General features: G+C 41.8%; 1 protein-coding gene across 1 annotated transcript in view; it reads right to left on the reverse strand.

Moving 5' to 3' along the window:
* Positions 1-16893, reverse strand: part of LOC308099698 (syntaxin-binding protein 4) — a gene marked incomplete at its 5' end in the record, with an annotated part of 329176 nt that extends 312283 nt beyond the window's left edge. The window contains one exon of the mRNA XM_080448431.1: positions 16829-16893. Within this exon, the coding sequence (XP_080304557.1) occupies positions 16829-16893 (65 nt within the window). The remainder of the gene's footprint in view (positions 1-16828) is intronic.
* Positions 16894-17500: the final 607 nt, after the last annotated feature.

Raw genomic sequence — 17500 nt, forward strand, 5'->3', positions numbered from 1 at the left:
TTGCTTTTTTTCACAAATGAATGGCATTGTTCATCGTTACAAGAGTCTTACACAAACGTAGCAGATCTACAAGCTCACAACGCGGCGCGATGCGACGCATTGTGAACTGTTTCTTTGTGTGTGTGTGTGTGTGTGTGTGTGTGTGTGTGTGTGTGTGTGTGTGTGTGTGTGTGTGTGTGTGTGTGTGTGTGTGTGTGTGTGTGTTCGTGTGTGTTCGTGTGTGTAGATCAGCTGTTTATACTAAAGTGAAAGTGAAAGTGTTCTCGCTCGGGTGGCGCAGTCCCTGCCCACCACCACGGAGGTTGTGGGTTCGAATCCACCGTGGTGCATCCGGCTTTGTCGAACACAATTGGCCTGTGTTCAGTGGAGGGAAGCCTGGTGGGGAGGAGTGATAATTGTCACTGCATGTACTCCTACGGCACCTGTCAACAGTCAGTGGAGTGGGAGTGGGAGTGTTGGGCGGGAGGAGTAGGACGACGGCTCTACGTCCTCCCGGTGGGGGCTCCTCACTGGCAGGTGAGTCAGTAGGATACAACAGCACTGACAACACAGAAATGTGTGTGGGGAGGAATCAATTGGAATAACCACTACATTTGGGAGAAAAAGGGGGTAAAACATAATTGGCTACTCTAAATTAAAAAAATAGTAAAAAGTGAGTGTTTCTGTGTTTCTCTCTCTCTCTGTGTGTGTGTGTGTGTGTGTGTGTGTGTGTGTGTGTGTGTGTGTGTGTGTGTGTGTGTGTGGTTGTAGATCTGCTACTTCTGCTATAAAAAATAACATATTGAAAGTGGAGGTGGTAAAGTGTGTTTGGGGGGTGGGTAATGAATATTGAATGAAAAGTATTAACAAGAGATTATGACTAAATCATAACTACATTGGAACCAATGGAAAAAAATAGCTTATTTAGTCTCTTTCTCCATTTCCAGAAAACTAACGGGTTGTGGACATAGCATAGGAGGTTGCATACGGTACATGCACATGGCAGTGTGACAGAGGAGAAATGGTGTAGAAGGACAGAGCTGCTGCAGCTGCTTGATGGCGCATGGAGCTGAGTGATGGCGGAAGCCGGACACGGCTGGGAGGGCTGGGCTTCATAAAACATCTCCGGCTAGATTAACACGTTAAGACCGGGAACGCATCTGAGTCACTTTAGATTTCTTTGGTTATTACAAAATAGCAGATATACAGCTCATAGCACTGTAGACATGTAAAAAAAAATTAAACGTGATTTTTTTGGGCAGATCTTTGAATATATGTTTTTAAAGAGAACATTTTTAACTCTGTTACAACTTCTGGGGGGTCCCTGGAACGAAATATTTTGAGATGGGGTCCACGGCCAAATACATATAATTTTTGAGAACCACTGATATTATAGCAACATACGTTTTTTGCAAAGAAATCTTAGGATTTAGAAGACATTTGTAGAATCCCCCAGAAGCAAAGATTTGAGTTACAAATGTTCCCTTTAAAAAATATATATATTCAAAGACCCACGATTTTCCACGATCTTTCCAAAAGATAGCAGATCTACAAGCTCATAGCGCGGCACTCGGTGGCGCGCTATGAGCTTGTAGATATGCTATTTTCTAATAGCCAAAGAAATCAAAAAATGACACAGATGCGTTCCTGGTCTTAATGGGTTAAAAAATAATACGATGTGATCTGCTCCAGAGAGTCCATGACAAGGCTCTTTAAAGTCCTGCAGGACACAATCCTATACTACACACTGCAGAGGCCCGAGTTAAAGGAGTAGTGCACCCCCCCCCCCCCCCCAAATCTTTAATTCTATCGTTTATTCAGACCCGTGATGGCTTGAATACAAGAAGAATTCATTTTATCCACAATTTTAACCTATCAATTTAACCTATAAATGTTTCCACATTTGTTCAAAAATAGCAGATTTACAAGCTTGGATGCGTGGCACGAAGTGACACGATGTGAGTTTGTATATCTGCTATTTTTTGTAATATCCAACGTATAATGGATAAAGTGGTTAACATGATTGAGACGCTGGGGACCCCCTGGAACCTCCCCAAGGACCCTCGACCGTACTTTGAGACCCACTGGTTTACTCTCAAGAGTTAGTACACGGGGGAACACCAACGCTTCGGCTTTGGATCTTTTAATTGGTGATACAACTGCTATTCAAATAAGCAGATATACAAGCTCATAGCGCGGCACCCGAGTGCCACGCTATGAGCTTGTAGATCTGCTATTTTTTTGAAAAATCATGGGTCTTTCAATATATGTATTTTTTAAAGCCAACATTTGTAACTTAAATCTTTGCTTCTGTCTTTGTCTTTGTAAAAAAAAAAAAAAAAACTTATGTTGCTATAATATCAGTGGTTCTCAAAAACTATGTATTTGGCCACGGACCCCCATCTCAAAATATTTTGTTCCAGGGACCCCCAGAAGTTGTAACAGAGTTTAAAAAAAATGCTTTCAAAGATATATAGTCAAAGATTTGCAAAACTGTTCACGATTTTTGGTTGTTTTCAATAATGTATTCTATTCTATTCTATTCTACATCAGTGAGTTAACAACAGAAATAAAGTCATTTCTTTAAACACTTAAACCCTGTCCCAGGGGTTCTCAACCTTTTCTAGATCAGTAGCCCACTTGAAAATGTTTGAGTTTGCGGTCACTTGGACCATTTTCAGAGCGTGTTTATTTTGACCATCAATCGATTGTGTTCCGGCTTGGATCAATGGAACCAACATGCAGTAGTATACTAAAAGTTCCTATTTATCTGTATCACAATTCAAACTTATTTTATAAAGTTATGCACTTAAAACTCCAGCATTGGTATTGTGGGAGAAGCTTAAATAGCCAATCGTCAAGCTCACAACGCGTCACGTTGCGTCGCGTTGTGAGCTTGTTGATCAGCTATTTTCTGCAAAACCATATTAAGTGGTTAAAGGAAAACAATACCATTCCATTTTTCACACACACACACACACACACACACACACACACACACACACACACACACACACACACACACACACACACACACACACACACACAGTGCGCGTGCACACTTAGTTGATTGGAGTCCCCTATAGGGCCCCACATGTGGAGTTTGCCAAAAACGTCCCTGTCTTCCAAAACAAACAGTGAAAACATCAAAATACAAGAGGACCATGTGTTTCTGCAGGTTAACACCACCACACTGCTCCAGTGACTGATGACTATAGAGGGAAATGTCTCTGTCAGGCCGAAGGCGCCACCAGGAGGCCGTTTTTTGAAAAACGCATGTTTTGATATCACTCCTACAGATTGGCTTTCAGAGTTTGCAGGAGGGGCCCGTTTTTAAAAAAATGCCTCAAATCATGAACACAGTGTCCAATTGCTGTGACACTTTCCGCGCATTCACACTAGGCCATGGAAGAAATGCCACCCTATTCTTTTGTTTTCTTTCAAATTGGTCTCATGGTGGCGCTATAACAGGCAGATTCACATTTTGGCTTATAGCTCTCGAACCGTAAGTCATATCAAAGTAATTTTTCCCTTAGATTACTTGTATTATTACGCAACTCAAATAAGCCGCGCCCATTTCCACCTGACAAGTTTCCCGCCATGTTGTGTCTTTGCTGGCCCACAATAAGCTACCTGGCCTGGCGGAAACCTGTGCTCCGAGGAGTACATTTTTCTTTTAGTTTTGTTATGTAAACACAGTTACATACTATGCCTTTACCTCTAAGAGTTATGAATTAATAGTGAGGATCATGCAGTGTAGGTCATATGGGCACCACACCAAAAACGTTGCTGTTACCCACTCCAGCATCCACAAGCACTGTGTGAAATTATTAATAACACACTGAAACACATCAGTTCATCATGTTCCATTTAGCTTGTCAAGGTAAACTGTAAAAGAAGTGCGCAGGCAGCATGCACAGTCAGCCCCTAGCATCCATCTCTCCTTTTACTCAAATACTGTACGCTTTTGAGGTGCTTTTACTGTACTTGAGTACGTCGGAGGAAAGCCTGGTATTCGTTCTAAAACTAGCCCTATGATCCGGTTTAGAAAAAAGGAAAAGAATCGTGGTTCCGGTGGTTGGTTCCGGTTGGCGTCGCATAGTTTTTGTTCCCCACATAATGCCAATCAATTAGTCTCGCTAGTCGCGCTACGAGTTAGAATAGAAAATGGACATACAAAACCATTATTATACCAAAAGTTATACCAAACTAAACACATTTTAAACTAGGGGAATCATTTTGGAGATGCTGGTAGTTCCGGTAAAGTTATTTCTGCTCCGACCGAAAATGGTATTGATCCCAGGCTAAGTTTATACTTCAACTCCACTACATCTCAGAGTAAAATGTTGCACTTTCTACTCCACTGCAATTATTTGAAAACTTAAGTTACTAGTTACTTTGCAGATTTAGATTATTATTACAAAAGATACTAAAATGTTTGAACTATGCAACTATGCAACTATGCACTATGCAACTTTTTTGAATTAATACAATGTAATTTTGTCCAATCTGTATGGTAGTGTATGTTAATACAGTATAACTTGGTTATATTTTGTCTTCCTGCTCTTCTATTGAGACATCTAGATCGTGTCAAAGGTCATGTCTCACCTAGACACAGGATCTGACACTAATTTTGACCTGATGGTCAAGATCCATTTTATCCCCTGAGCAAGCATTGAGCTATTAGCTCAATGGTAAAAAATGTCAGCACTAGTGCAGGAAACCAAATCTAGGGTAGAAGAAGAAGGTTATAGTGCAGCTTTAACCAACTTTGAAAATAGCTGATCTACAAGCTCACAACAACTATTTTCTTTTGAGAATATTTTTAAACTTTTGAAAAAAAGAAACTTGTGAAATGGGACATTCTGCATAATGAGTATTGTTACTTTGTCTTGTCTACTTTAAGTATAACTTGATGCTAAAATGTTTGTACTTTGACTTATGTAAAGATTTTGAATATAGGAGTCCTTCTTCCACTACTGCCAAAGACAGAGTATTTGTTTTAACCACAACAGCATCTACAAGCACAAGTGTGAAATTATAAATAACACACTGAAACACATCAGTTAATCATGTTTCATTTAGCTTGTCAGAAGCAGCTAATCAAGGTGAACAGTAAAAGAAGTGCACAGGCCAGCATACGGAGCAAACTAAATGCAGTCAGCTGCTATCATCCATCTCTCCTTTTACTCCGCTAAAAGAATCAATACGCCACCATCCTCCCCATGGAATCATTTGGAGGCAGCTAATGTTTAAATTAGCTTCCAGGACACTGTGGCTCAATCCGTGGGTCAGGGCCCAAATGTTGGTTGCAACATTTCCAGACAAAGACACATTTTAATTAGGTTTATCTTTAGTTAATAATGTTACCGGCTTGATTAATACAAAAATACTGTGTTCTGGGGTGGTCGCAATAGCCGGTCTTGCACGATTGTGCAGCCTTAGTTCCAAAAACTACTATATAGTTCCAAACACAACTGTATAGTTCCAAACTCAACTGTATAGTTCCAAACTTAACTGTATAGTTCCAAACATTACTGTATAGTTCCAAATATTACTGTATAGTTCCAAACACAACTGTATAGTTCCAAACTCAACTGCATAGTTCCAAACATTACTGTATAGTTACAAACTCAACTGTATAGTTACAAACTCAACTGTATAGTTACAAACTCAACTGTATAGTTACAAACTCAACTGTATAGTTCCGAACATTACTGTATAGTTCAAAACTCAACTATATAGTTCCAAACATTATTGTATAGTTCCAGAACTTAGCGAGTTATGGTTATTTTAATAGTAAAGAGACCTCCTGCTTAAATAGACATACATGCATTATGAGTTATGATTATTTTAATAGTGGAGAGACCAGTGGTGTAAAGTAACTAAGTGCATTTACTCAAGTACGATACTTAAGTAAAAATTCTGAGGTACTTTTACTTTACTGGATTTCCAATTTTCATTACATTTACTTTTACTCCACTACTATCTCTGAGGAAAATATTGTACTTTTACTATACTACAATTATTTGAAATCTTTAGTTACTAGTTACTTTGCAGATATAAATTATAATATTATAAAACATACATTAACCACTTTAGCCCTACTTTATACCTAGGCTATTTGAAAATAGCCGATCTACAAGTTCACGACACGTTGTGAGCTTGTAGATCTGCTATTTTCAAACATTTTAGTACTTTTACTTTTGGTGCTTTAAGTACATTTTGATGCCAAAACTTTTGTACACAGGCCTTTTACTTGTAACAGAGTATTTCTACATTGCAGTATTGATACTTTTACTTAAGTAAAACATTTGAGTACTTTTTCCAACACTGTTAGAGACCTCCTGCTTCAATAGACACACATGCATCGAGGCTAACCCTAACCCTCATGCATTTAAACATGTCAGCCGTGATGACACATCGCTCCAGTAAACCGCAGCGACCTCAATGAGGTATCCACTTTTATATATATATGTGTATGATGCCAGGTGTGTGGAGTAGGACACCTATACTGGTTGACAATATGGCACACCATATGGCACACAGTGCACCTTGACCAACCCTTCCCCCACCCCTAACCCTAAACCTTAACCATCTGTGAGCTTGTAAATCTGCAATTTATGTATTTATTGATTCATGTATGTATGTATGTATGTATGTATGTATGTATGTATGTATGTATGTATGTATGTATGTATGTATGTATGTATGTATGTATGTATGTATGTATGTATGTATGTATGTATGTAGGTAGGTAGGTAGGTAGGTAGGTAGGTAGGTAGGTAGGTAGGTAGGTAGGTAGGTAGGTAGGTATGTATGTATGGTTGCAGACAAGAAAACACGTCTATAACGTGTGTGTAACGTGTAGATGGATGGGTGTGGATCAGTGCTGATTTAAAATCAGATGAATCTGCAAAAACTGTTTCAAAGGTGGAGCAAATACAGGTATACATATGATCACTGAATTTGAGGTTAAATGCGAACACTATGGGGTGGAAATTGCCTTCCCCTGAGACCCGAAATGAACCCCCTGAACGCATCACAGCTCATCCACTCTGATCCGCAGCATGTAGCTCAGGGGTTCTCAAAGCATAATAATAAAAATGCATGCACCAAGTTCCCACACACACACACACACACACACACACACACACACACACACACACACACACACACACACACACACACACACGTGTGCACACACATTAACAAATAACACTGCACTAATTGAAAACATAACGTTGCTGTCTGACAGAAACCTCTTATCTCCATATTCTAACTTTGTGTGTTTTTCGTAAATGAATGCCCTACTTGATAACACTACAGCGTCACACAAAAGTATCAAAAGTAGCAGATCTACTTTTTGGTGCAAAGCGTTTTGAGTAGGAACCCAGGGGTTCCTCAGGGGGATTTAGTCAATATAGCAGTTTAATCACTTTAACCCCTCAGCTATTTTCAGAAAAATTTGGAATAGTTTTGTTTCTCTGCTCCAAAATCTTTTCAGATGGGCCAACTACGTATATTAATTTGGGGGTCCTAAAGCGTTTGAGGCCCACTGATGTATAGCTCTCTCACTGACAGGGTTAGCGTAAGATTGATGTGGGAATAACAGGCGAGTAAACAAACAATTCAATAATTGGCTGTTGAAAAATGCAAACCTCTTGTTTTCAGCGTGACAGGCGACTTTGAATGTTGATATATGAGGCTGTTACCACGGCAACGCAGCCAGTATATCGCTGCTTATGTAACCATGCATGGCAGGACAAGATGGCACACAGCTTATACCGCAGGACACCGGATCACTGAAGAAAACATTTTCACTGGTTAGGAGATGTCTTACCAACACCAAGGGTTCCCAAACTACCCCCCCCCAAAAAAAAAAAACGTATTTGAACTGGGGACCCCCCACCCTGACAAGCACTTGGAATACACACACACGTTGACAATCGTTGGTCTCAGGCAGAAACCTCTTATCTCCATATTTTAACTTTTTTGATGCCGTACTTGATCATAGTACAGCGTTACACAAGAGCATCAAAAGTAAGCAGATCTAGCTTGAAACAATGACCGGCTGTGCGTCAATTATCCTTTGCCAAGCATGCTAGAGAGGTATGTCCTGGGAACACACATATCAATCTAACTTGAATAAATCCTGATTTGCTCTCGATTTGCGCACCAGTGTGGCACACCAGAAACAGCCGATATATAAGCTCATAAGGTGCCGCACTACGATGCGTTATGAGCTTTTAGATCAGCTATTTTTGGTGTTACCACAACTGCAAACAACTACGTATAAATCAACCTATGTGGAAATGTTTCAAAATGTGCAGTGTCCCTCTGTCAAATAGACCAAATAGCAGATCTTCAAGCTCACATGCGTCATGATGCGACGCATTGTGAGCTTGTAGATCTGCTATTTGGTCTATTTGAAAATAGATCGTCTATTTTCAAATGGTCGGAATGTATATAGGGTAGCTCCAATCGGAACCTCTCCCTCCGCTGTATAGCTCCGAGATGAGGTTCCACATTTGTCGGTGCCGTTTTAGCAGGACATTTTAGATTTTTTTCACTTTACATGTTTCTTACCCCTTTCTGCACATCGTATCTAAAAAGTAAAGGTTTTCTGCAATGCTCTCAGATGTTTTAACTTCTAGCGCGCAATAAAATCTATCCAACGAGTTGAAAAAAGCGTTTAAATAGCTTCTCTCCTAAAAGTTTTTAAGACATACCCGGAAGTTGCGCCCGCAGAGGAGACATTACTGATTCCCCTACTCGTAAAATGTTGAATTGAATCTTCTAATGCATAATATTATGGAACCGGCTGAGGAGAGAAGCGATTTAAACGCTTTTTTCAACTCGTTGGATATATTTTATTGGGCGCTAGAAGTTAAAACATCTGAGAGCATTTCAGAAAACCTTTACTTTTTGGATACGATGTGCAGAAAGGGGTACGAAACATGTAAAGTGGAAAATATTCGAAAATGTCCTGCTCAAACGGCACCGGGCCACGTAGGACCTCATCTCGGAGCTAGATAGCGGAGGGAGAGGTTCTAAATGGGGCTATATATAGGGCTGAAGTGGTTACTGTATGTTTTGTAATAATAATCAAAATCTACAAAGTAACTAGTAACTAAAGTTTTCAAGTAATTGTAGTGGAGTAAAAGCGCAATATTTGCCTCTGAGATGTAGTGGAGTAGAAGTAAAAGTATTGGAAATTGGAAATACTCCAGTAAACCTGTACTGTATATAAATACAGAGGCATCTTGCGCCCAAAAGGAGAATGAGCCAACAACGCAGTCAAGAGATAAAACACCCCCATTAAAACTTTGCAAACCTGAACGAAGCCTTTTTTCCCGAAAACCCGTCATTCTCGCGTCATGCGCGGAATGAATAGCCTGTTTTAACCCGTCTTTTGATAGAGAGGCACACTAAACTGTAACTGCAGGGTAATGTCCGCTGTTCAGGTTTGTGCGAAACAGCCACCAGCATAGCCCAGGTGCAGCGCCTGCATCGCATTCTAATGCACCTGCTTCTGAAAGCTGCAGGGAGCGGGGGGAAGGCGAGGATACAATGTCCTTGTACAGTGAGTGGTAGATGTGGAATTGCAATTTATGCAACAAAAAAAGCCTATTCGCTATTAGCAGTGGTTCTCAACTTTTTTTGTTTCAAGGACCCCCAGTTTGATAGACATCACACCACGGACCCTCATTTTATGTCAGTTTTTTTTATCTCAAGTACCCCTCACTGTAAAATTGTGCAGCTACATTATTTTAACTCTGAGAGTTACAGACCTGCAAGGGTCTATTTGCTTCAGAACCATCTATCAATCACTTAGCTGGGGACAGAGATGGGGACTCGAGTTAGGGACTCGGACTCGAGTCGCACTCGAGTGGCCAAAAACGAGACTCTCGACTCGACTCTGACTCGCCCCTCAAAGACTTGAGACTTGACTCGACTCGAGCCTCAAAGACTTGAGACTTGACTCGACTCGAGCCTCAAAGACTCGTGGACAATCTTTATTTTATGGACAAATAAATGAATGAAATGCCCAAAAAACTTCCACTCCCCTGTCCCCCCCCCCCCGCAAAGAAACCTCCGCTCCAGTGCGCGCTGCGCGGAGCCGGCTTCAGTCAAGCTGTTTCATGCTGCTCATTAACGTAAACATGGAGAGGCGAGCGCAACAGCTGCTATGTGTGTGGCCGCCGCGGCCTTTCATCATAAAGTTTAAATATAAAAACTTCGAAATTAAACAAATATGTTTAGCTCAGAATCAGCTATATAACCTCAGTTATCTTGGCATATGCTTACATTTTTTATAAGATGGTCGGAACATCTGTGACAGCACGTTTAGGAAACATCGGATTTTCATTTCGTTAAACCCAGCTGGGTGAATATTCAACACTTCACCACGGTAAACGCTACGCTCATGTAATGTTCACTGCATAAAAGCTGTGGTTCTCAAACCTTTTCAGGCCGTGACCCCCCAAAATAATCATATTTGAACTGGGGATCCACATTTAGACAGTTTTTTGGTGCGCAACACAGCCCTCGTTTAAGTGAATTGCTTTCACCTGCTCTGCTGTTGGACTGCTGTGCGGAGTCGAGTGTGCGCAACAGGGCATATCTCCGCCAAGCCAGGGTGACCTACCCAGGCCCATGAAATTCATATGCAGGCATAGTAGCCAATTAGAATGAAATCTGCAAAAACTGACTCATATACTGATACAGAACCATATTGGCTATATATTATCGCTGTCGGGTGGAAATCTTGTATGTTCCTTTTTTATTATTATTTAAAAACAATTAAAAATCATGAAAATAGCCAATCTACAAGCTGTAATTATTAATAATTAAGAAATACTATATTTTAAAGAGTGAAAAATCAACTAAAGTCATTATTAGTGCAAGTTCAATCACATTTCATTTGAATGAAAATAAATTGTGGGGAAAATACATAAAATCTCTAATCTGTGAATCTAATGTGATTTATTATGACCTGTCTATACTTTTACATTTTTAAAGACTTTAAAAAGACTCGAGACTTGACTCGGACTCGACCCTCAAAGACTTGACTCGGACTCGACTCGACTCAACCCTCAAAGACTTGAGACTCGACTCGACTCGAGCCTCAAAGACCCGAGACTTGACTCGGACTCGACTCGACTCAACCCTCAAAGACTTGAGACTTGACTCGACTCGAGCCTCAAAGACTTGAGACTTGACTCAGACTCGTGGACATCTCTGGCTGGGGACCCCCCTGGAACGACCTCTGGGGGTCCCCGGACCGCCCACATTGAGAACCAGGGGAACTATACCGAACTCAAACAAAATGCTCTGACATCTGTCATGTCAGTGAGTGTTTGACCTGCACACGTATCCAAAGAGACCAGCCTCGTCATATCAAGGGAAATGTGTGACTTAACAGGAACAAAATGTTTTAAGCGATCTTACACGGAATACTTTTATCTCGAATACGTTATCTCATCCACATTCCGGTTCTGGCATGTCGTGGGATAAAACGTGCTCTAATCCCACTCAAACTTGTGGGATATGTTTGATATTCCACGCCAATAAAAAAACGATATACTGTATGTATATATATATATATATATATATATATATATATATATATATATATATATATATATATATATATATATATATATATAAACAAATTTGTACTAACAAACAAATAAACAATCAAATATATAAACAAAAATATGTATTTACAAATTGCAATTGCTTTCGGTTTTTGTACCATTTATCCCCGATACTTGTCATTGCGTGATGGATAATAACATCATGCATGCTATTCCTCATCCTCCGGGCACAAATAACGCAGCTATCTGTACATTAAAGCTTTCAAGTCGATTTCACTAATGTGGGCCCCCCCCCCCACCCACATCCCCTTTATCTCCAAGAAATAATGCTGCAGGACTCTGCCTCTCTCTCTCTTCTTGCTGGGGCAGCTGTACGGCTGCTGCCAAGTCCCAGCAGTGCCTTCGAGATTTCATTTATCCTTGCGGCACATTTTTCCAATAGTATCTGGGCAAAAAAAGCTCCTTCTTATAAACCATTGTCTTATCTTATAATATTATTTAAAAAGGAAGCTCTGAATCAGGACAACAACGGGCCAGGGAGGACATCATCACCGGGCTGGAGAGCTTGCACGGGGATGGAGGGGAACGGAAAAAATCATAATACAAAAATCAATTCCATTCACCCCACCCCCAAGCGGTCTCTCCTAAAGCCTGATTTATACTTGGGACGCGCGTCGGTGCCGCACGGCGGAAAGAGCCGATCTACAAGCTTGCATCTTGCGAGCTTGTAGATCGTCTGTTTCCGCCGTGTGGCAGCCGGTTTGAGGCGAAGTATAGATCGGCCACAACAGCAGCAGCAGCAGCAGCACAGCAGCACCAAGGCTCCCTCTCATCCATCCCCACATGACGTTAGGTTGCTACGGCAACCCGGAACGGGTTGCATCCATCCATCCCCTACCCCGCACGTTTCGAGAGGGAAAAAAAAGAGGGGGGAGGAGAGAGAGGGGGGGTGGGCAGTGATTCACCGAAGCAAAACAAATGACACCCCCGTTCGTTTTATAGGACGGACGGACGGAAGGACGGACGGACGGACGGACGGACGGACGGACGGACGGACGGACGGACGGACAGACAGATACGGGGGGGGAGAAAGACGAAGGAGAAACCACGTCTGTGTGATGATGAGAGATGCAGGGAATCGTTGAAGGATGTGGAGGTGTGGGGGTAGGGGTGGCACCAATCATGTCTCTGCTCACATTGGTGGGGTATGTTCCACACGACCTACCCCCCCCCCCCCTCCCCTCTCCTTTAAAACGCCTGTGGCACGCTGTAAGATCATGAGTGTCCGAGAGAGGACACACAAACACAAATGGAACCGAAGCGGTTACACACGCTAAATGGACACTGAGGATGTTTCCCCCCCCCACATCTTTACAACATTTTCTACATTCTCTCTCTCTCTCTCTCTCTCTCTCTCTCTCTCTCTCTCTCTCTCGTCTCCGTCTACGTCTCTCTCCGCCTCTCTCTGCTTTCCGTGTGTTATTACCTGTTATCCGGGAACCTTTCCTCGTACTTAAATTCGGGGTTCATCCGGATGGGGAAGAGCCCCAGATCGACGGGCTTGCTGTCCGGGTTCCAGTCCAGGGCTCCGGTGGCATAGATCATGAAATAATCCCAGAGCTCGGGCAACTTCTTGGAGGAGAGAAACATAGCACTGGGCTTCTAGTAGCGGCAGGCAGGGGTGTCTTTAGGTAGGTATAGGTGGGTAGTTAGGTAGTGGGGACAGCGGTGAGGCGGTTGGTTGGTCGGTTGGTCGGTTGGTCGGTTGGTTGGTTGGTTGGTGGCCCTTCCTTGCCTTCTCCTTGGAGATGTGCGCGCAATGATGAGAGACACCTAGCCTTCAGCTCTGCATTTCAAGTGCTTCCAACTACCTTCGGCTTCACTGTCGACTCAGCAACTACGTCCCCTGTACTCCTCCTCCCCTCCCTCGTCCCTTTTCCTTCACATCGCTGAATTAACTCTTAACTGGCGCTCTGCCTCTAGCTCTAGCTCTCTCTCTGCCTCTGCCTCTCTCTCTCTGCCTCTGCCTCTTTCTCTCTCTCTGTCCCTCAATATTGCTCCCACGAATCCTTTGAGTTGATTTCAATGACCCCCGGTTTGATATGTGTTAGATTAGGCCACGGACCCCCTTCTGATAGGGTTTGTATCTCTGGAATCCTGATCTACACTGTAAAATCATCTGTGTTTAAATCAGAGTGTAGACATGGAACCAAATGGATTTGGTTGTACACTCTCAGAGTTACAGACTGGTAAGGGTCCATTTGGTTCCATTCGTACACAGGGAAGCTGTCAGAACCTTCCCTAAAACATCCGGGACAACGCTTCACACGTCCCAGACTCTTCTCCTTTCTGGCTCCCAAACTATGGAATAAACTCCCCATTGCAATTAGAACTGCAGACTCACTCCCAATCTTCCGCCATAATCTGAAGACTCACCTCTTCAGACTCCACCTTAGCCCGTAGCACTTGCCGTAGCACTTGCCCTAGCCTTGACAACCTTGCAGGCTTATGCAAAGGCTAAAATGTAATTTAGATAGCATGTTATGTAGACAGATGCCAGGTGATTGTTGACCTGGCATCCTAGAGTGTGTATAGTTTCAATGTACAGATCATGTTTTGATATTCTCTGTTAGACTGATGATAGGTTATTGGTTTACTTGTGTATTAGTTTATTAGTAGATTACTATTTCTATGCATGTTACCTTGTGTTGTCCTTGCTTACTGTAAAATGTGTAAATAGCTCTGGATTAAGAGCGTCTGCTAAATACCTTAATTGTAAATTGTACACTCTCAGTGTTACAGACCTGTAAGGGTCCATTTGGTTCTATTTGTACACTCTCTGAGTTATGGACCGGTAAGGGTCCATTTGGTTCCATTTGTACACAGAGTCACAAACCTGTAAGGATCCATTTGGACCTCTAGGTGGTCCCGAACCCTTTGAGGACCAGTGCTCTAAATTCTCCAAAACCACAAAGATCTATGGTGTACTGTATGTCCACACAGTACTAAAATAGTACTAAGTATTCATTTTAGGCGTTTAGCAGACGCTCTTATCCGCTCTTATCCGTCTTACAATAGGCAAGGAAATCACATACATACAGTAGAATGCAGATAGACAGTGTAGTCAGTGCTATATAAGACACTATCACAGGTAAACCAAGAACCTAGAATCAGTCTAAACAATATTCTATCAAAAATAATAATCTGTACATTGAAACTATAGGATACCAGGTAAACAATGAACCTAGCATCAGTCTAAACAATATTCTATCAAAAATAATAATCTGTACATTGAAACTATAGGATACCAGGTAAACAGTGGACCTAGCATTCTAAACAATATTCTATACAAATGTCAGCATGTATTTGAAACTATACAGGATCACTGGTAAACAAAGAACCTATAGCATATGCCTAAGCAATAGGCCTATTTTATCTAAATAACAATCTACACATTGGAATTATAGGTCCCCAGGTAAAACATGAATGTATACAGTTAGCATCTGTTTAAATGTAACTCTTGTCAGTGTACACATGGGTCCATTTGTACACAGTGTACACATGGGTACATATGTGACCTCCTGCAGGCCCTTATGGTTATAAGGGCCTGCAGGAGGTCACATATGTTAGAGTTACATGTGCCACACATGAACACATTGCCACACGCGTTTAAGGTCAGTGACCTGTCACAAACATGACCGCAGGACCCGGGTCCAGTGGTGGAAAAAGTACTCAAATGTTTTACTTAAGTAAAGTATATCAATACTGCAATATAGAAATACTCTGTTACAATAATTCAAAATGTACTTGAGTAAAAGTACAAAAGTATTGGCATTAAAAGGTACTTAAAGTACCAAAAGTAAAAGTAGTCATTATGCAGAATGTCCCATTTCCAGTTTTCAAATGTATAAAAATGTTTTGAAAATAGCAGATCTAATAGCAGATCTACAAGCTCACAAGATCTGCCATTTTCAAATGGCCGAAATGTATATAGGGCTGAAGTGGTTACTGTATGTTTTGTAATCATAATCAAAATACAAAGTAACTTGTAACTAAAGTTATCAAATAATTGTAGTGCAGTAAAAGTACAATATTTGCCTCTGAGATGTAGTGGAGTAGAAGTAAAAGTATAGATAATTGTAAATACTCCAGTAAAATAAAAGTACCTCAAAATTTTACTTAAGTACAGTGCTTGAGTAAATGTACATAAGTTACTTTACACCACTGCCCAGGTTCTTGTTAATTAAGGAGGATCACAACCTACACACATATACACTAGATACACTGTAGATAGATAGATAGATAGATAGATAGATAGATAGATAGATAGATAGATAGATAGATAGATAGATACATAGATCCATCTATAACAAGTGTATCTCTAGCAGTGGTTCTCAAAGTGGGGTCCGGGGACCCCCAGCAAAATTAGTTAATATAGCATAAACATCAGTTTAACCACTTTAACCCTAGGCTATTTGAAAATAGCTGATCTACAAGCTCAGAACACATTGTGATGAGATGCCTTGAGAGCTTATAGATCTGCTATTTTGAAAAACTCTTGAAAGAATGCGAGAAGTGTTTGAGTCTTTTTGAAACATTTTAAGAACACAAATCTTGTATGGGGGGGCTGGCACAAAATATTTTCAGATGGGGGTCTGCGGCCAAATATACTTTCATTTGGGGGTCCTTCACATGAAAAAGTTTGAGAACAATAACAACTTCTTAACCCCATAGTTAGATTCATTTCCATAATAACAACATTTAGCCTACCATTAATACCATTATGTATTTCAAGGCATAATTCTGTCGAATTAGCTCAACCATTGCTACCTATTAGCAAAGAGGTACTCCATCAACAATCGTTGCCCTGGTAACGCGTCAGTATACCCATAGAGGTCCCAGATAATGTGAATAAAAGCAGCCGATCATTCGATATTCTTTAACGATTGATTGTTTAACCCACTGGGGGTCCGGCTGCCCACCAAGACTGTCCAAATCGACCCTTACGGGTCTGTAACTCGTACGGGTCCATTTGGTTCCATTTGTACACACTCAGAGTTAAATTAACTTTGAGGATTTCACAGTGTGGGGTCCCAGAATCGAATGGAATAACGGCCGGTGGCATCCAAGTGGGACCCATGAAATAAATAAATACAACATAAAAACAATGGTTGGGAACCATGTTTATCCCCCAAACAAGGGCATATATACATAACAACATAAACAGCCCCATCATCATCACTCACCAGTACAGGAGCGAGAGTCCATCGAAGCGCTCAAGCTCCCTCGCTCCGTGCTTGAGCAGCGACATAGCGGCATGCGAACCGAGCCGAGGCGATCAGTCCTCCAACAACCACAACCAGCCCCAAGAAATGCTCCTTTCACAAGCCGACCGAAGCAGCCTCACTGGCGGATACAGTGTCCTCTTCCAACTCGGGCCCCGATTCCACCTGACGGTGTATTATATTAGCCTCGGCTATAATAGGCTTCTTCTAACCAGAAGCTGTGTCAGCAGCATCAGCACCACAGCATCACATCCACCACTGGCTGGTTCATCTCTCTGCGATACCCCCGCTGTCAAATCAATGAGACGCGCGGCGCACGCACGCACACGCACGCACACGCTCTCTCTCTCTCTCTCTCTCTCTCTCTCTCTCTCTCTCTCTCTCTCTCTCTCTCTCTCTCTCTCTCTCTTTAACACACACACACACACACACACACACACACACACACACGCGTGTGCACACACACTGCAAAAAAAAATTAAAGAAAAAAAGCGTAGGTGTTCCCTTCGCTAGGATGGGAGCGACATGCGTGTGTGTGTGGGGGGGGGGGGGGGGGGTTTCTTCTTGGGGGCCGTTATCCCGTCCGTTTGGGCCGCCGGATTGGAGGGCTTAATTGTTTTTCGGCCGTGATGA

This window comes from Gymnoscopelus braueri, assembly GCF_963280865.1.
Source record: "Gymnoscopelus braueri genome assembly, chromosome: 13".
Lineage (NCBI taxonomy): Eukaryota > Metazoa > Chordata > Actinopteri > Myctophiformes > Myctophidae > Gymnoscopelus > Gymnoscopelus braueri.